Source organism: Macaca thibetana, chromosome 5, assembly GCF_024542745.1.
Source record: "Macaca thibetana thibetana isolate TM-01 chromosome 5, ASM2454274v1, whole genome shotgun sequence".
Classification (NCBI taxonomy): Eukaryota; Metazoa; Chordata; class Mammalia; order Primates; family Cercopithecidae; genus Macaca; species Macaca thibetana.
The window spans coordinates 6,490,990-6,511,340 of record NC_065582.1 but is presented as its reverse complement, the minus strand read 5'-3'; the positions used below and the strand labels follow the sequence as shown (position 1 = coordinate 6,511,340).

The 20,351-nt window shown below is 42.8% G+C and overlaps 1 protein-coding gene and 1 long non-coding RNA gene across 2 annotated transcripts; one reads left to right on the top strand and one right to left on the bottom strand.

Moving 5' to 3' along the window:
* Nucleotides 1-605: 605 nt before the first annotated feature.
* Nucleotides 606-3,684, bottom strand: LOC126955688 (uncharacterized). The gene is made up of 2 exons (XR_007726044.1): nt 3,498-3,684; nt 606-1,656 (listed from the first exon to the last, which is right to left on the bottom strand). It is a non-coding gene; the product is annotated as an uncharacterized LOC126955688 (long non-coding RNA).
* Nucleotides 3,685-11,031: 7,347 nt separating this feature from the next.
* Nucleotides 11,032-16,740, top strand: ING2 (inhibitor of growth family member 2). Its single transcript, XM_050792515.1, has 2 exons — nt 11,032-11,277; nt 15,926-16,740. The coding sequence occupies exons 1-2, from the start codon at nt 11,106-11,108 to the stop codon at nt 16,594-16,596; spliced, it is 843 nt and encodes a 280-aa protein (XP_050648472.1). The 5' UTR covers nt 11,032-11,105; the 3' UTR covers nt 16,597-16,740.
* The last annotated feature ends 3,611 nt before the right edge of the window (nt 16,741-20,351 follow it).

The following is a 20,351-nucleotide window of genomic DNA, read 5'->3' as shown; positions in this document are numbered from 1 at the left end:
CTCTATATTAACACATAGCTAAGATTTATGACAGCAAAGGATACAGAGCAAAAGCAACAGGAAAAGATGTATCAGTGGAGTCCAGAGAGGTCCAACATAGGATTCTGTTGTCCTTCGTCTGCAGCTACACAGGAATTCTCTCTCTCTCAGCAAACTGTAGACACCTGTGGAACGTCTCTGCCCACAGAAGCCCACTTGAGTCTCAGGGTCTAAGGCTTTTGTGGGAGGCTGTTCATGTATGCATACTCTGCTATGGAATTGGCTATGGCAACCAAAACTCAGGGGCCCAATAATAAAACCAGGTGCCTATTTATCAATCTTGGTGTTTGTACAACACAACTTGGTGAGCCAGTATGGAATGATCCAATGCTCCAGGTGGATACAACAAAATCATCATCACTAACATAAGGAACACTCCCAGGATTGTAATCCAGGGGTTGGCCAAGGTCGAAGATGGTTCCCCTGGAGACATGCAAGGGGAAAGCAACCAGAACTGCTACAGTCACTTTTTTCCTCACGAGGCCCTGCGCATCCTTGCTTATCACCTAGTACTAATTCCCGGCTTACTAACAGGAATCATACAAAGCTAATTAAGTCCGGGCATGTGAGAAGATATTTAAACCTATTTTATTGCTAAATCATTCCCTCTAGTCTCTCTACCCTACCCAACATATTCTAGCCTCCAATTTCTATCCTGGTAGGTAATACTACATTTGCATTTTGTTATTCCAGAAGGTGCATAAAGTTCTTTGTTTATTTTTTGTTTGTTTTCTTTTCTTTTTTTATATTTTTGAGATGGAGTCTCACTCTGTCGCCAGGCTGGAGTGCAATGGCACCATCTCGGCTCACTGCAACCTCCGCCTCCCAAGTTCAAGCGATTCCCCTGCCTCAGACTTTATGAACAGGCAACATGTAGGGAGCAGTAGCTTATGCTGCTTAGAAGAGGAGGCCTAAGAAGGATAGAGCTCAAAGTTGTAAAATCTACAGGGTTCGTATCCTTGTATGATTTATATTTGTATCATTTCCCCCACAAACCTGTGTTACCTCCTGGATTTTCTGTTTCATATAGCCTTAACAAGATCTACCTGTGGTCCAAGCCAAAACCCTAGATGATACCTCCTCTCCCATCCTTTAAATACAGTCACTAAACCCAATTGATATTACCTCCTAAAAATGCCCTGATCTATTTCTTTCTTTCCATATGACCTCATTTTCCTGTTAACTGCTCCTTTCTTGCTTCTCTTTCCCTCTCCCCAAGGCCATTATTCATTTCAGCAGGGTTCTCACTCCCATTCCTTCCTAGAAAGCCAATGCACCACATACTGAAGAATAATTTTCTGAAAAAGATGTCTTATGAAATGAGGTATTATTACCACTTATCTCTATTTTCGATTGTTTCCTGTATGTTATAGATCTACTAATATCTATTTTACTGGAAAACAAATTAATTACATCTCAAATTGAAAAAATATGTCCTTAGGATAGAATCAATTGCTTGGAGTTCTCTGAGCTGTGCAACAGAAATAATAAGAGCTGCTTCCTGTGCCTCATCCTCTCTTTGCTTTACGACATCTGGAGTCTTCTCTCAGTCTTTCTCCTTTCTCAATGGCTATGTTCAGATTCCTCTTCATTAAATATTTCTGCCAAATTTCATTCCTACAGAAAAGACCACAGTCAAAAAATGATTCCTTGGCTAGTTTATATTTCATCGGTCCCTTCTGAGGGTGTAGGCAGATGTTATAGGTGGTGTTAACATATAACATCAATCTAAATTTGAATTTTAAAATATCTGATTCATAAAAGTGATAAGAATTGTTCCATATGAACCTGAAATACTCAAGTGAGATCCTGCAAAAGTTGTTAAAGCTCTTAGCAGCAAGTTGAGGGCTATGCTGAATGAGAAAAGGGTTACCTCGAACTTCTCTTAAACTGCTAAAAATTTTCCACAAAAAATGTGTTTCTCAGCCAAACTGCCTAGATTAATTCCTAAAGTGAGACGTCTTCAGAAGCTTCAAATTTACCAATTGTGGTACTTCTTCGCTTTAATATGTGCAATAATTTATGTGCTGTTAGAATGCTGGTACACTAAGACCAGACATGACTAATAAGAAAAGTAAAACAAAATTATAAAAGTGTACTAAATCCAAATATTTGGTGTATCTACTTATCTACTCTTCCTGGTACATAACATTACATTTGCATTTTGTTATTGCAGAAAGTGCATAAAGTTCTTTCTTTCTTTCTTTCTTTCTTTTTTTTGAGACAGAGTCTCGCTCTGTCACCAGGCCAGAGTGCAATGGCGTGATCTCAGCTCACTGCAATCTCTGCCTCCGGGGTTCAAACGATTCCCCTGCCTCAGCCTTCCAAATAGCTGGGACTACAGGCACGCGTACATCACGCAATTTTTTGTATTTTTTCTTTAGTAAAGATGGGGTTTCACCATGTTGTCCAGGATGTTCTCGATCTCCTGACCTCGTGATCCACCTGCCTTGGCCTCCCAAAGTGCTGGGATTACAGGCATGAGTCACTGCACCCACCCAGTTCTTTGTTTCTTTTATATTTTAGATGAAACATAAATTTTTGTTAAAATAATACATATACCAAAAAATGAAAAACAAATGTGCAAAAGGATAAACAAAGCCTCTAGATATTGCTGGACTATTTTTCCAGAGATATTTAATCTGAATACAAAGTTAACATTGTTTAGGATATCCTAAATGTAATATCATATAAGGAAGTCACTTGGCTTTTTGAAATTATTTTTTAATCAACATGCCAATTATCAGTCAAAGACTAAGTTAGATATGCTATTGTTCTAACCCTGTATTACAACTATATATATACACACACACATACACACATATATATGCACACATCACATATGTACACACACAAATACATACATATATACACACGCGCGCGCGCGCACACACACACACACACACACACACACACACATTTTTTTTCTTTGAGATGGAGTCTCACTCTGTCGCCCAGGCTGGAGTACAGTGGCGCGATCTCAGCTCACTGCAAGCTCTACCTCGTGGGCTCAAGCAATTCTCCTGCTTTAGCCTCCTGAGTAGCTGGGATTATAGGTGCCTGCTACTGCACCCAGCTAATTTTCGTATTTTAGTAGAGATGACGTTTCGTCATATTGGCCAGGCTGGTCTCAAACTCCTGACCTCAAGTGATCCGCCTGCCTTGGCCTACCAAAGTGCTGGGATTACAAGCATGAGCCACCACACCTGGCCAGCAACTATATTTTTTGTTATTGAAAAATAGTATCACAAATAGTCTCCATAAATAAAATTTAAATATTTCAGCCCCTAAATTTTAATTTTAATGTTCTACCATCATCAGTAAGGGCTCAAATAATCATTTCTTTTTCTGATTCTTCTATTTCCCCTTAATATAGAGCTCTTTAGCTTCTAATACTTCCCATACAATTTTCCCCCCATCTTTTATATCTTTGTTTTTAATCTAATTCTAGTACTTACTTTAGCCAGATACCAGAAGAAAATATGTGTTCTGTCACTTCAGGCACTTTCTCAAAGTCTTTTCCCTGAAGATATCATTTCTGTGATGAAAAGATGTTGTACTAAAATATCTGCAATGTACACTACAGTTAGAACAAGAAAATGAAAGTACATCTAGACTGCAGTTAATGAACACAACCTATGTTTTCTCAAGGTAACAATAGAGAAAAAGAAATAAAATAAGATAAATTATTTGTATTAAATGAATATTTTCATTTTCAAAATTTCAGTCTCATTTTGTAGAACTGGCACATCTAAAATTACCTGATTTAGCAAAATAAGATTTAAATACAACTTTCCAGAAACATATATATTGTGTAAAGTGAGATATACTGGTTTCATGCATAAAACAGTCAGAGAATGTCAATTTATGGAAATAAATAATTTTTAAAAATCTGTTACCCTTACCGGGCGTGGTGGCTCACACCTGTAATCCCAGCACTTTGGGAGGCTGAGGTGGGCAGATCACGAGGTCAAGAGACTGAGACCATCTTGCCCAACAAGGTGAAAGCCCGTCTCTACTAAAAAATGCAAAAATTAGCTGGGCGTGGTGGTGTGCGCCTGTAGTCCCAGCTACTCGGGAGGCTGAGGCAGGAGTATCACTTGAACCCAGGAGGCAGAGGTTGCAGTGAGCCGAGATCACACCATTGCACTCCAGCATGGCGACAGAGCGAGACTCATCTCAAAAAAAAAAAAAAAAAAAAAATATGTTACCCCATGAAAGATAATCAATACTTACCAAATGTTGGATTAAATTAACCATGCTAAGAGCAATTAATGTAACAATAGCTCCAGTAAGACCTCATTAAATAATCAAGCACTTCAAATAAATGATAGATTTAGCAAAAAGCACCTAGCCGATAGCATTAGTTTCATTTTTAAAAGACCATTCTTTAGCTAGTGCTGAAGGCATAAGGCATTGATCCTTTAAAATAAGTCTAAAGGATACACAGTTTCTAGTACTTTTGACTGGGTGGTTACTTGAAACATTATTCTTCAGCAAATTCTAATTTTCCTTCAGAGGAGATGTTAAATTTGCTGTAAGACTTCACAGAAAAATATTTTATGATATCCGAGTTCTTAATTTTTTCCCATGGGCCCAATTCTCCCTTCAATAATTGTCAGCCAGAAAAAAGATAATTATTTGTTTATCTCTTAAACTTTAGGTATATACTTATTTTATGGATTGTTATATGACACTGGGCAAGCTAACTTCTCTGGGTCCAAATATTATCACCTGTAGAAAAGCTGGTGATCTCCATCCTCTTCCCCATCCCTGCATAGATGATGGTTAGGATACACTACCATCAGCAGCACTGGCTCCTCTAGCTACCCAGTTGGGCTGCCTGTTGCCTGCTCTTCCTTCCTTTGGAGAAATCGTTGATCTAAGATAACTTCAGCATTAAAAAATTACGAGTCTAGAGTGATCATGATATTGAAAACATCTGAAATCATGCAACCTTGAGATGCATTTTCTTTTTGAGACAGGGTCTCACTCTGTTGTCCAGGCTGGAGTGCAGTGGTACGATCCTAGCTCATTGCAGCCTCAAACTCATGGGCTCAAGGGATCCTCCTGCATCAGCCTCCCAAGTGGCTGAGACTATAGGTGCACACCACTGCACTCGGCTAATTTTTTAATTTTTTGCAGAGACAGGATCTCTCTGTGCTACTCAAGCTGTTCTCACGTTCCTGTTCTCAAGTGATCCTCCTACCTTGGCCTCCCAAAGTCTGGGATTATAGGTGAGCCACAAGGCCAGGCCTTTTTTTTTTTTTTTTTTTTTTTTTTTTTAAATAAAAACATCTTTTTTGTAAGGTTCTTAGTAAAAATTATAATACATATAAAGGAAAGGTGAAGGCTATGCTACCACAACTTTCAATACATTCCCTTCCTGCCACTCACTTCCATTTGATGAAATTAATAGGAAAATTGCTGTACAACAAGGAGTAGCATCTGAAAGGCACTGTGCCAACCTTTACCTCACACTTTCACAGACCGGAAGAGTTCAAGCCTTTAGTTTACACATGGTTTGGCTACTCTCAGATGCTAGGCAATTGTTGGGTTTACTGATTACCTGCAAAAACATTTTCGGGTAACACAGCTCATTAAGAAAAAGGGATATCTACAAAGACATAATGTGTCATTTTTATGGATCTAGCTATTGTTATTTGTGTAAGTTGAGTAATTTATATGTACTGTATCAACTATTAAATTTTGGACAAATTTTTAGGTTTCATCAGCAAAATCAGACCAAAATTTCAATTTTGAACAAAGCATAAATCTCTCTTCTCTCAATTAAAAACCCTTTCCCCTGCTTTTAGAAAACATAATTGCATAATTCAAACTCCTTCAATACTGTGACCTAGTTCCCCCTCTTGATGTTATAAAGGGCTCATGTAACTATGGTAACTAGCTAGGGAAAATTGAATGTTTTTCTGGTCAGCAATATGCAAAGTATACCATATGTGCTATTTTTTCTCTTTGGGATAGCTAAGGGGATAGTATGTTCGCCTTTTTTCTTGGTTATGAAAATACGAGATCTTATTATACTGAATTTCCTCTTCACTACAGTCCCAGTCATTCACACGGTCCCTTCGTTAAAATGTTTTAGGATCATGTTTTGCTTTTAGCAGTCATCCTAAATGCTGACTAGTACTATAATGGAAAGCAGTAGGACTGACTGTATACACCAGTTAAATCTGTGTGGTCTATCACATTAACTCCACGTACAGGGTGATATGGTTCAGATTTCTAATATTCCTTCTAGAGGATCTGATATTTTCTTAACTTTGTCCTTTTTTTTTTTTTAATGAGGCGGAGTTTCGCTTTTGCTGCCCAGGCTAGAGCGCAATGGTGTGATCTCGGCTCACTGCAACCTCCGCCTCCTGGGTTTAAGCGAGTAGCTGGGATTACAGGCACATGCCACCACGTCCGGCTAATTTTTGTGTTTTTAGTAGAGACGGGGTTTCATCATATTGGTCAGGCTGGTCTCGAACTCCTGGCCTCAGGTGATCTGCCCACCTCGGCCTCCCAAAGCGCTGGGATTAACAGGCATGAGCCACCACACCTGGCCTAACTTTGTCCTTCAATCCCAGCCAAAGTGTTTTCTTACAGCAAAAGAACTGCTAAAATGGAATTACATCTTGGAGTATATTTAGATATTGAGAAGAATTAACTCCAGTTTGTAGTGACTTTTATATATCTTCTTTTTATCTCTATTTAAATTTTTTCTACAATAGCATTACTTATGTAATAAAGTAATCAAAAATGCTTTAAAACTGAGTTCAGTGGAGATGCAAACTATTATTATTTATTTATTTATTTTTTTGAGACGGAGTCTCGCTGTCGCCCAGGCTGGAGTGCAGTGGCGTGATCGCGGCTCATTGACCTCCGCCTCCCGGGTTCACGCCATTCTCCTGCCTCAGACTCCCCAGTAGCTGGGACTAGAGGCACCCGCCACCACGCCCGGCTAATTTTTTGCATTTTTAGTGGAGACGGGGTTTCACCGTGTTAGCCAGGATGGTCTCGATCTCCTGACCTCATGATCCGCCCGCCTTGGCCTCCCAAAGTGCTGGGATTACAGGACTATTAGGTTTTTTTTAGTTGCTTTTTGTACTAATGAATTGATGTAAAGTTTTAGGGTTTTTCACTATAATTTAAGATGCTTCACTGGACCTTCTAGAACAAATTACACTCTAACGCAGACTCCTAGATTATTAAGGATTTATTTATTTGCATCAGGTACAATTACATTTCTTACAACACGCTGTCAATCGGTGACTTTTTCATATGAGGATTTCTTCTTGAATTTCTCCATACTTAAAGCAGTGATTTTAAACTACTTGAATATCTTCCTCAGAAAAACATTGCTCTCTGCTTCACTGAATTAAACAGGGAATTAACTGCCTCTTACTGGTTTGGAAAAGACCTCATTAACCAAATAAAATGCATGGGATTTGTTGGATCCTGTTAGACCAAATGCAAAAGATTTAATGAGACAACAGGAAAATTTGAATTGTGTAGTTATGAAATGACAATAAGAAAATTTGGGGAGATAGAATAAATGGTATTATGGATATGTTTAAAAAACTGTTATCTTGGCCGGGCACAGTGGCTCATGCCTGTAATCCCAGCACTCTGGGAGGCCGAGGCGGGCGGATCACCGGAGGTCAGGAGTTCAACACTGGGCTGATCAACATGGTGAAACCCCGTCTCTACTAAAAATACAAAATTAGCTGGGCATGGTGGCACACGCCAGTAATCTCAGCTACTTGGGAGGCTGAGGCAGGAGAATCGCTTGAACCTGGGAGGTGGAGGTTACAAGATCCAAGATCTTGTAACCAAGATCGCCCCGTTGCACTCCAGCCTGGGCGACAAAAGCAAATTTCTGTCTCAAAAACAAGCAAACAAAAAACAACTGTTATATTTTACCTATTCATATTTAAAGTATTTACAGATAAAATGATAAAAATCCAGCAAGAGGGAGGGAGTGTGAAGGGATGTTGCTAAATGTTGAAGCTGGGTAAACAGTATATGAGGATTTATTGTACTATTACTTTTGCCTTTGTTTGAAAATTTCCATAAAAGTTTAAAAATATTAAAAAGTAGAAAAAAGAAAAGGATTTCATGTATTTGGCCTGACTCAAACAGAAGCTGAATTTTCTCAGCAGTCTTCTTTAGGAATCTTTCACAATTACTTGCCAGTTTGTTTTCAATCAGTTTGAAGTTGTTGCTCTCCCCAAGAGACAGGTACGGAGGCACACACAGTCCCTGCCAGGGACCTCTTAAAGTCACTGACTTAGAAATTCAAGGTAATCCCAGACTAATTTAGGGAGATCAGTTACTTATTTATTTTTTTTAGGGTTGCTTTGTGGTAGATAATACACTGTGGAGCAAAGAAAATGCCTTTTTGCTTTATTCACAGGATTAAATACCATAAATTAATTTCTAGTTGCTGAGAACGGGAGATTTTAAATTTTGCATTTAGAAGACAAGAAATTCAATCTGAAGAGGCCCCGTATTTGCAGTTAAGTGACCATTCAGAAGGGCAGGACAGTGCTCAATAATCAAGGTCAAGGGTTTAGGGATTGTGGCGATTTTTTTTTTCCCCCACTGAAGTGTTCTCCCCACACAGGCTGCTTTCGCAGGGTGGCAGTAGAATACGCCTTCGATTAACCTTTTAAAATAAATATGGCAAGAAAAGCATGTCTAAAATAATTCATACATATACATATATTATCATACTACAGTGTTTTATAGTTTTAGATCAGTAGCAGCTAAAATATTCTTTGGATTTTTTTGCTTTTTTCCAGCCTGTTCAACAGAATTATAAAAGGTGAAAATAATGCTATAAAATGTCTCCTATCCCATGCTCATCCCTCCTATCACCTTGCTCTGTTTCTGGAGTACTGTAGGTATTCTGCACCTTTGCCTTTTCCCCCTTTTAGTTTCTAAACACTTCTTTTATCTACCTGCAGATCACTTATCAGACTGAAAAAAATCCATTGGTACATTCGGTGTTTGACCTGTAACAAGGCACCCCACATTATTTTGGGCCTTTGATAAAGACCATCTTATTCAAATTTGTGAGAAAACAAAAATAGTAGAGTTCAAGTAAAAACCAGTAAAATTCAGTTCTTCACAGTGGCCGTTTTTTGACGAGACTCGGCCGAAAGGTTTAAAGAACAGTAAAATCCCCAAATGTTCTCAGAAATACTATACATTGTACTGTCTGGGTTGACTTAATACTGGCCCAAACCTCAGTGTCCTAGGATAATAACCCATGACGATTTCCCAGTCCTTTGAAATAGCTGACGTCCTACGACGTCAAATTGCCTGGAGTGCTTCATTTTGGTTTGAAATTTAAAATTTCCTCTAGATAAAGATCTAGATTTCTCTTTGCAAGTCAAAAGCTAGTTACTATTAACAGCTGTTTCAAAAGTGCTCTAAATAGGTCACCATTCAGGTGTACCAACGCTGCAAACTGGATCTAAGAAGATCCAAATTTGTCACCACTCACATTTTCTTTTTAACTCAAAGGTAGTACTCACAATAGGGCTTGTTTACATAGGCATTCCATTAAAATTCTCCATGCATTCATTCTATTTGCACCCATTTCTTTCAAAAAAGTCCATATGAAATTAAAATCAGTTCCTCTGCTTGGCATCTCGTTTACACTACACCGAAATTAAACCCCACTAGGAGATCACGTAGATTACGGGGCCGAGGGCCCGCCCGCTGACTAGGTTTTTACTCGCGTCTGCATGCCCCAGGTCCCCTCCGATTGTAGTCCTGGGGCAGGACCAAGCAAAAAGTCCCGTAAAGCTGGCGTGTGCCCCACTCCGCCAGGAAGCCCCGCCGACGTCCTGTGTTTAAATGTTCTGACACACCCCAAACGCAGTTGTTTTTAAAGGCTGTCTGTGGGACCTATGCGTTGGCAGGCAGATGCCGTCCCGCATCCCTTCCCCCTAAATGACATAGAAGATTCCAGCGCAGGGGAAGGGCCACGAAACCCGCAGGGCACACGACGCCGGGGGCCGGAGGAAGCACCGCCTACCTCCCCGATCAGCCCCGCGCTGCCGGACGAGCCCGAGGGCCCGGCAGGAGGCGGGCGGCAGCCCCAGGCGAGCTCGGAGGCGGCGGGAACGCCTTGCCGCGCATGCCGGGAGCCGCCCGCCGCCTGCAGCCCGCTGCCCGCCGGGACGCGCAGTCCTGCAGGCCTCGCTCCGGGTCGTCCGAAAAAAAGGAACCGCCTGCTGCTCCTTTGCAGGGGCGCGAGGAGCCGCACTCGGACCGCCGGATGGGTAAAAAGCCGGTGTGGCCGGGCGGAGCTGCCCCTCCCCGCGGGGAGGGCGGCCGGAAGGACCGAGCCGCCTCCCCTGCCGGGTCCCATTCAGACGCGGGGCGCAGAGACTGGCTCCCCAGGCTTCCCCTTTAAGGGGGGCGGGGCGCGGCCTGCCGTTTGGCCGCCCCCGACACCCTCCCCCCCTAGCCCGGAGCCGGCAGACCAATCGCCCGGGCGGCAAAGCGAAGGCGGGAGAATGCGAACCCTCCGGTAGGCGGTAGGGGCGGGCCCCGGCCTTATTGGGATCGAGCGCTGCGCAGGCGCAGAGGCGGCCGCGGGCGGAGGGGCGGGGGCAGGCCAGCGGGAGGCTCCCCGTCAGGCACGGAGGGTGACTGGGGACAGGCAGGCGGCGACGGGCTTGTCATGGGGATCCGGGCTGCGAGACGGCACTGGTAGCATCTGGGGACTCCGAGGGGGACAGGAAGTGTCAGCGTCCGGGACCCCGGCGCCGGCCCCGCCGAGGGGATCCCCACTGCTCCGGTCCTGGAGCGGGAGGGGAGAAAGGAGGGAGCCCCAGTTTCGCCCCGCCCCTGGGCTGGTGCTGCGGGGGCGGGGAGTGAGGGCTGCTCTGGGGGGAGTGGAGATCGGGGAGCGCGGCCGTGCCCTCTCGAGCGGCTGCGGGGTCCCCGCGGCGCCGGGCTGCTGAGCTGAGGGACCGCGGCGGCCGCGGCCGGTGCATGTGCGGCTGCTGGATGCGGAGGCGGCGGCGACGGCGCGCATCGGCAGGATGTTAGGGCAGCAGCAGCAGCAACTGTACTCGTCGGCCGCGCTCCTGACCGGGGAGCGGAGCCGGCTGCTCACCTGCTACGTGCAGGACTACCTTGAGTGCGTGGAGTCGCTGCCCCACGACATGCAGAGGAACGTGTCTGTGCTGCGAGAGCTGGACAACAAATATCAAGGTAGGGGCCGCGGGGCTGCCGGCCTCGGGAGCCGGTGGCAGGGAGCCTGCCGGGGCAGTGCCACCTTCCCTTTCTCCCGTGACAGTCTCCCCGAGCCCACCGAGGGTCTGCCGAGCGGGACGGGGAGGACTGGAGACTGGGTTCGCGGCCCTCCTTGCCCCGCGGTGGGCGAGTACTTCTCTGGGGTCCCCGGAGTGGGGGTGGGGGCTGTTCGTCAGCCCCCGCTGCAGACCCAGCGGCTGCAGCTGCCGCGGAGGGGAATCAGCCATTTTAAGCAGCAAGCATTTGTTCAGGCGCTCGCCTGCCCCGTGCCGCAGACCCTGCCGCCCCGGCCCAGGACTGCAGCCGGGCAAGGGCCAGAGGGAGTGAGCGGCCGGGCTCCCGCTGGTCTGCGGGGCGCACTTCCCCACCTCACTCGCCCCCACCCCGGAGTGCGGGTGCTTTGGAACGTGCGGGAGGGAGGGGGCGAGAGGCCGCGGAGGCAGATTGAGGGGGCCTTCCTCCGCGCTCCTACCCCGGCCGGGAGGAGAGCAGTCCGTTCCGCTCTCTTGCCCCGGGAAAGTTCTCGGCCGCCCCGAGCCGCAGCCCTAGCCCAGCTCTTTCGGCAAAATGGTTAAGAGGGGAGGGGTCCCCCGCGGGAGAGGAAGAGAGGGGCGTGTGTGGCGGGGAGGGCCCCAGCGCCGGGGGCGGGGCCTGCGGGTGTGACGTGGGAGTGGGAGGGGCGCGGCGCGCGTTCCCGCGGGCCTGGAAAATGGCTGGTTGCGAGAGGGGCGGCGGCGAGCCAGCTGCTGGGGAGGGAGTCGAGGCTGTGCGAGGGCGTTGGTTCGGCCCCAGCGGAGTCCGAGTCGGGGTTTGCAGCATGTTTTGCGGTGATGTTTCCAATCTCTTTCCCAACCAATGGATCAGGACGGAGATTAGCAGCTCAGAGGGTCTCGGACCCTGGCTCCGCGTAGGTTCCGGGACATGTGTCACTTCCGGGCTTCGGGAGGAAGTGGGTTGGTTGACTGGGCAACCGCCTGGCGTCCCCAAGCCCCTCCTTCTCCGACTTTTAAGTGTTAAGGCGAAACCACCCTTTACGGGCCGACCCGGGAAGCCGGGACAGAATCCGACCTTCCTTACAGTGTTATCACCTACTATCGGTGGTGCTACTAGGAGGGCAGTTTAAAAGGGGAAATGTGTTGCGCTTAATAACCTTGAATCGAGGAACAGACCTTGAACATAGTATGGAAACAGCCATATGAACTTTAAAGATAATTTCCTGGACCCATTCTCTGTTTTTGTAAACACGTCAGTAATCCTGTAGTTTAAAAGTCTCTAAAGGAATCCACTTCTTGGGTGACATAAGTGTCTCTGATTTTTTTTAGTTGATAAATTTGTGTTTTCTGAATCCATGGGATTCATAGGACTGATCCGCGTTTGGGGGAGGGGTGGGGGGAGGGAATTCAAACTGATGCGCTGAGTCCAGACCATTATATAAATATTTCTTTTACAGATTAGAAAGAGTTTAAGTAACTCGTCCAGTTAATTAGATGTAGAATATTTGGCTCCAGCTCCTGCAACTTTAGATGCATATCCTTGTTTTCAAACAATTTAAATTTTAATAAAAACTGTCCAAGGGGATTTCTGCAGATATGGAGCACAAACATGAATGGTAACCTAAAAATGATACGTGCTTAATAATTGTATATTGAACCTTTCTAGTTTTTCAAATAACACTAAAGTTTGTAAAGTTTGCAGTTGCTGTTGTTGTTGTTGTTGCTTCAGACAGAATCTTGCTCTGTCCCCTAGGCTGGAGTACAGTGGCTGGATCTTGGCTCACTACAACCTCTGCCTCCCGGGTTCAAACGATTCTCCTGCCTCAGCCTCCCGAGTAGCTGGGATTACAGGCACCTGCCATCACGCCCCTCTAAGTTTTGTATTTTTAGTAGATACGGAGTTTCACTATGTTGGCCAGGCTGGTCTTGAACTCCTGACCTCAGGTGATCCGCCCGCCTCTGCCCCACAAAGTGCTGGGATTACAGGCGTGAGCCACCGCACCCAGCAAGCTTGCAGGTTTTTACATTTCTTTGAAGACACATGTTTCCTTTCACAAGAGTTAAGCTATTTGAAGTTGGTAAGGGATACTATAATTTGTTGACAGGGAAATCTGCTTTCGGATCATCTATAATTGTGATGTATTAATAGCTCTGGTAAGATTAGTAATATAGTAGGCCTTACAAGACTAAGAGATTATAAAAATTCTTAGCTCCATGAAGATTGTGATCAATGATTAAAAACTCATCCAGTTTTCACTCTTTGCGCATGGTTACTGAGCTCAATTTTCAGTTTTATGTTTATATATATTTTGTGTTTTGGGTTCAGATTTCATGTTTTTTATTTCTTCACTAGTGCTTAAGTCTTTTCTGGTTTTGGATCTAATATTTCTAGCAATATTTAGTGATATAAATCATATAGGCAGTCAAATAAATTTCTCTCTCACCTACTTGAGACACTTTCAGAACTGCTGAAAACCTTATAAAGATGAGAAATAAAGAAAAATTTTCACAATTGAAGTACTTATTATGGGATAGGGTTATTAGAGAACCTTTATTTTTGTTCTAGTGTTCTCACTCATTTCTTCGATAAATAACAACCTTCAAACTAAAATTTGATACTTAATTTCAAGTGCCTTCATATAGTTTATAGAAAGTGCTTACACTGCTAGGTCAGACATACAGATCTGGCACAGTTCAAAGTCTGGGGTTCTTATCTCTTGAGTTGCAGTTTTTTTCACAAGCAGAAGTGATGGCTTCCTCATGGGGTTGCTGTGGAGATTAACTGAGAAAATCTTTACCACATAGAAGGGGCTGAGTAAATGTTAAATTTCTTGTCTTTCACTGTATAAAAAGGTGTCTTAAAAATTTTTGTATCTCATCTATCAGTGTGCTGGTGTGATATATACTGTAATTAGCCTCTAACACCTGATTATTAGGTACAGAATATTTGAAATGAGGTTTGCCTCTTTTTTTTTTTAATCCTCAATTTTTTTATGTGTCTGAGGGAACCAGTTTCCTTATTTTTCCTGTAGGGAAATGAGGTTCTTAAGAAATCCGCTTAGATGCCTAGCTAAGCAAATGGAATATACATGAACTTTGTTCAAAAATATGCTCTGTGGGCATAAGTGCTGTTAACCGTGTGGTGGCACTTTGTTATGTATTCCAGGTTAGACAGTTGTACATCAAGTATGAGTACCTGTGATTTCCAGGGAGAAGCTAATTAATGAGTTCTGTTGAATATTTGCTTTTGTGTGCCTTACTTGCAGACAGCCCCAATGTATATATTTACTTGTCCAACATTTGTTTTTAATAATTATAATATTGGAATATAAAACTGGTAAGCCATGTGGTATGAAAAATACCATGGGGACAGAACTCTTTGAGATAGCATTACATCTTGTAAGAATAAGAAACAAAACAGTTTTGAACAAAACTAATCTTAAGTAAATTTTTGGTGACATATGAAATTATATTTTCAGATTTTTGGATACCTTCTAGTGAGTCAGCTATTTTTATTTTATTTAAGTAAGTGTATTCCACGTGCCCTGCAACTAAATCAGCAGTTCAGAAAGCTTAGAACCAACTACTGATTTATCTACAAAGGCAGAATGATCCAGTGCTGACTTTATTATAATTTTGTTAGTGGTTTGGTCAGTTGGTGCCAGAACCAGAATCTACTCTGGAAATAGTTTTACCCTGGAAATAGTTTCATTTTCAGAATTTCCCATGTGAGGCTAAAATAGAGCCATTAAAACTAAGATGATGGGAAGCTAAGAGCTGTTTACGCCTTCTTTGTTAAGAATGTATGATGTGAAAGTGAAGCTGTAGTGTCTCCGGAGTCATGTCACAAGTCATTGATTTGACTGTAAATCCTGTAAACACATTTGGGCAGTAATCTGTAGCCTAGTCCTGTAACCTTTACAAGTTTTAGAGCTGGACCCCAGCCTGCAAATTTTATGTATAGAGTTGTTTTGAAGGTGTTACAGCACTTAGTAGACTGAAGTGGCATGAAGTGTTCCTGCCCATTAGAAATACTTTTGATCATTAGCCAAACATCTCTTATCCTTTTTTTTTTTTTTTTTTTTTTTTTTGGAGACAGAGTTTTGCTCTGTCCCCTAGGCTGGCGTGCGGTGGTGTGATCTCAGCTCACTGCAAACTCCGCCTTCTGGGTTCGAGCAGTTCTCTCCCGAGTAGCTGGAATGATTAGGGGCGCCTGCCACCATGCCTGGCTAATTTTTTATATTTTTGGTAGAGACAGGGTTTCACTATCTTGGCCAGGTTGGTCTTGAACTCCTGACCTCAGGTGATCCACCTGCGTCGGCCTCTCAAAGTGCAGGGATTACAGGCGTGAGCCACTGCGCCCAGCCTCTTACCCTTTTTAATATAGATTAATGAGTATTTTTTGTGTTCTTTCTTTTCATTACTTTACTTCTAAATATACTTTCATATTAGATAATGTGGTCTTTGTATGAAATGGTTTTTAATGTATACGTACCAAAGAGGAGTATGGTTTCATGGTTTGAGTTCTAACTTCAATTCTGTAAAAAATAACTAACTTGGAAATGTTATGTCCGCTAACACATGATAATGTTCTCATTCTTTTCCTTTTTTAGAAACGTTAAAGGAAATTGATGATGTCTATGAAAAATATAAGAAAGAAGATGATTTAAACCAAAAGAAACGTCTACAGCAGCTTCTCCAGAGAGCACTAATTAATAGTCAAGAATTGGGAGATGAAAAAATCCAGATTGTTACACAAATGCTCGAATTGGTAGAAAATCGGGCAAGACAAATGGAGTTACATTCACAGTGTTTCCAAGATCCTGCTGAAAGTGAACGGGCCTCAGATAAAGCAAAGATGGATTCTAGCCAACCAGAAAGATCTTCAAGAAGACCCCGCAGACAGCGGACCAGTGAAAGCCGTGATTTATGTCATATGGCAAATGGGATCGAAGACTGTGATGATCAGCCACCTAAAGAAAAGAAATCCAAGTCAGCAAAGAAGAAGAAACGCTCCAAGGCCAAGCAGGAAAGGGAAGCTTCACCTGTTGAGTTTGCAATAGATCCTAACGAACCTACATACTGCTTATGCAACCAAGTGTCTTATGGGGAGATGATAGGATGTGACAATGAACAGTGTCCAATTGAATGGTTTCACTTTTCATGCGTTTCACTCACCTATAAACCAAAGGGGAAATGGTATTGCCCAAAGTGCAGGGGAGACAATGAGAAAACCATGGACAAAAGTACTGAAAAGACAAAAAAGGATAGAAGGTCGAGGTAGTAAAGGCCATCCACATTTTAAAGGGTTGTTTGTCTTTTATATAATTCGTTTACTTTCAGAAAATGTTTTAGGGTAAATGCATAAGACTATGCAATAATTTTTAATCATTAGTATTAATGGTGTATTAAAAGTTGTTGTACTTTGTCTGTGACCTTAATTTTCTGCACTGCATTACCAAATATTTCCAACCAGGTAGTCTTCAGATCACCTGATGAAACGAGCAGGGAGCAGGAAGAGGGTGGTGTAAACAAACATTTCACAAACCATGCTTATTTCATTTTCACTTAAAACTGCAATGCTATTTTTTGGGTAAACACAAAAGTTTCACTCTCATTTTAGTTATACATGTTTAAACAATTTGAGCTATAGTGGGATTTCTCTGTAAGCATCACATGATCTTGGGTACTTTAAAATACAGACACTATGCCATTTGAGCTGCTTTTTCCCCAGCCCCGTTTATACCTTCCCTTGTTCATCTCTAGTCTTCCAGGGGTTTGAGGAACTGGAGATAAGAGTAATTTGGGATTCCATGTGGAATAATGTGCTCTTATGAGAGTACTTGCTGCTGTCTTTTCCTCAGTAGCATTTTGATACACTGTCAGCCCATTTGTTAATGCCTTGCTGCTGCTTCGTAGATATAATCAATCTAGTGCTTAATAAGGGAGTCGTTTTGTGTTTTGTTTTAATTGCGACAGTTAAGAGTAGTTAGGATACCAGGCCGAGGCAGGCGGATCACAAGGTCAAGAGATCGAGACAATTCTGGCCAACACGGTGAAACCTCGTCTCTAATAAAAAATACAAAAATTAGCTGGGCGTGGTGGCGCTCGCCTGTAGTCCCAGCTACTCAGGAGCCTGAGGCAGGAGAATTGCTTGAACCCAGGAGGCAGAGGTTGCAGTGAGCCAAGATCCCGCCCCTGCACTCCAGCCTGGGCAACAGCGAGACTCCGTCCCCCCACCGCCCCCCCCCCCAAAAAAAGTAGTTAGGATACCAAAAATATAGCGACTGGCTTACATTGGCAAACTTTGGGTTGTGTAGTATCATGGCTCAAGGTTGAACAATTAAAAATGCATCTTTAATAGTATTTTCCATGTGACCCGCTGCCAGGATGCCTAGCCATAGGCCCTATCAGTGGAAAAGGGCCTATAGTAGTCTTTACATATAGCCTTTATGTCAGAGATTGTTTTAAATGGTTTTGCTAGTGGTTACTGTCATTTCTGTCCCAATCAGTGACTATACATTATTTTAAATAATAGTGTATTTACCTTCTTAACTTCTGGTATTGGTGCTGTTTGATGTTTTCACATTTAACTTACTTCATCATCATAATGCAATTAATGTATTTTCCAAGATTCTGATATTTGAAGGGTACGCATCTTGATGGATATATGTCCATATGTTTAGAGAAGGTTTTGGTTTTGGGAGCGGCAGATTGACTAGTTCTTTAAATCTATGTGTAACGTATGTTTTATTCCTCATTTCTTCGTGATCTGATGATCTTGATTCTTGTTGACTAACATGAAAAACCCCTGCTTGTTTTGGAAAAAAAAAAAAAAAAAAAGCTTTTTTTTGTCTTCTAGCTCTCCTGTGTGACTTTTAGGCACGTCATTTCACCTCATCTGGGTATCAGGTCATTACCTGTAAAATGAGTTGGCTTAAATATTTCCAAGATTCCTTGGAAATTTCTAGTATTTGCACTATAGTAAGGATTTGAATAATGACATGACTTCTCTTTCATTAATTTTGTCCTTCATTCTGAGGTATAAAGATAGTTTAAAGGTGAGTTTGGAGATGGGTAAATGTGCAATATTTGTTAGCTACTGTCCTAAAGATATTTGGATTCATGACTGGAGCTAGTTGATTCTGTTACCTTTTGAGTGAGAAATGTTAGACAGCATGATTAAGAATTTAGGAAATCCATTCTCATCATAATAACTTAGCTGAGTTGTAAGGAAATCCTTTTGAGAATATGGCATTTTGTTTTAGTGATTACAACCTTATTACCAGAATGGAGCTTTTTACTTGACACCATTAAAAATACCAGTATGGACAAAATCCCCAAAGCCTTCAGATGCGACTTACATAGAAGCCACCACTTTTTCACGCATAGATCTGCCTGAGCAGATGGGATAAAAGAATAAACTTCCTAATAGAAATGCCCAAGTTTGGATTAGACTTGACGGGAAAACGAACCTGGAAAACCCTGGAAGGTGTGCTCCCTTTAAGACCTAATGTCTGAAACAGTTTTATGAATTTTTTTGTTTTGTTTTCTATGCATCTTGGAAATAGAAGTCTTAAGCATGCATAGCATTAGGACTGGAATTTCTTTTGTTGTTGAGTATACTGGATCTCATATCATGGTTACCAACTCATACTGTATATACCAGTGGTTCTCAAACTTAACATTAGAATTACCTGGGAGTTTCAACAAATACTGATATCTGTGCCCCACCCTCAGCAATTGTGATCTAATTCATTTGGAATGTAGCTTAAGCATTAGAATTTTTTAAAGATTCCCATTCTAATATATAGAAATGTTTTGGAACCACTGCCACATTCACAGTTTTCAACTTACTGAAAGCTGCTGTGGATTATCTACATCCAGATTTATACAAATCTGAAGCATATATAGATGCTTATACACACACGAGAGTATCCCCTGCCCCCAGTGGCTCCACCACCAGTGCTTGAATACTCAACATCTGAGTGCTTCTTAATGTGCCAGGCACCGTTTTAAGCAGTTGTGGTGTAAAGAAGAAAATATCCCTGCTTGTGGACAATACATTCTAGTGGAGGAGTCAGATACATATAATGTTAGGTAAATTGCTAAAAGGGAAGGAAAACCGAGTAAAGGGTTGGAAATGAACGGCGGAGGGGTGGCGAGTCTTTTATTTATGGTAATTAAAAAAGGCGTCTTCAGGAAGTAATCCTTAGAGCTAAGAGCAGAAATCAGGCAGGCAAAGATTTGCGGGAGCGAAGAGGGAACGAACTTGGCAGTTTGACTGAAGCAGAGCATTAGAGCACAGTGTACGAGGGGCTAGGAACTGGGGGCTCTTGGAAGCCATGGTAGGAAATTTGGGAAGCCATTGAGGGGTTTTGAGCCATGGTCTGACATATTGAAAGGTCACTCTGGTTACTGTGTATACAACATTATAGGGAACCTGGGTGAAAATAGGGAGATTTAGCAGAAGCAACTCAGAAGATGTCATAGCAACTCAGAAGTGTTCACATCGAGTGCTGGTGGCTTAGCCTAGGGTGGTAGCAGCAGCAGTAGTGTCTAGTGGTAGGACTCTGTACTAAAGGTACAGCCAACAGAACTTTGGCCCAGGGGTTGGAAGGTAAAGAGATGACAAGGGTGACTCGGGTTTTTGACCTGAAGGGAAAAAAATAAATAACAATTTATGTTTTGCACTTAGGTTTGAGATGCCTAATAGATTTCTAGTAGAATCCAGCATGGAACCCCGCATACGACCTTAGGGTAACAGGAGGTAAACATTTTGGAGAGTCATCTCTATGGTGTTTGAAGCCATGTGACTGAAATTACTCAGGAAATTAGAGCTTCTCAAATGTTAATAAGCATGTTTGCTTAAAATACAGATTCTGCTTCAGATCTGACGTGGGGCCCGAGGGTCTGCATTTCTAGCAAACTTCTCAGTGAGGCTGATGCTGCTGGGCCAGGGCCCACATTTTGAGTAGCAACCAAGTAGATCGGTAGGAGAGATGGTCAGCCCTGTGTCACTCCCATATAAAATGGGGA

Bases quoted from the DNA above. Each gene is read 5' to 3' on its own strand.
- ING2 (XM_050792515.1), top strand. From the start codon at position 11,106: ATGTTAGGGCAGCAGCAGCAGCAACTGTACTCGTCGGCCGCGCTCCTG. The intron at 11,278-15,925 runs GTAGGGGCCGCG...TTCCTTTTTTAG, and splicing joins GCTGGACAACAAATATCAAG to AAACGTTAAAGGAAATTGAT.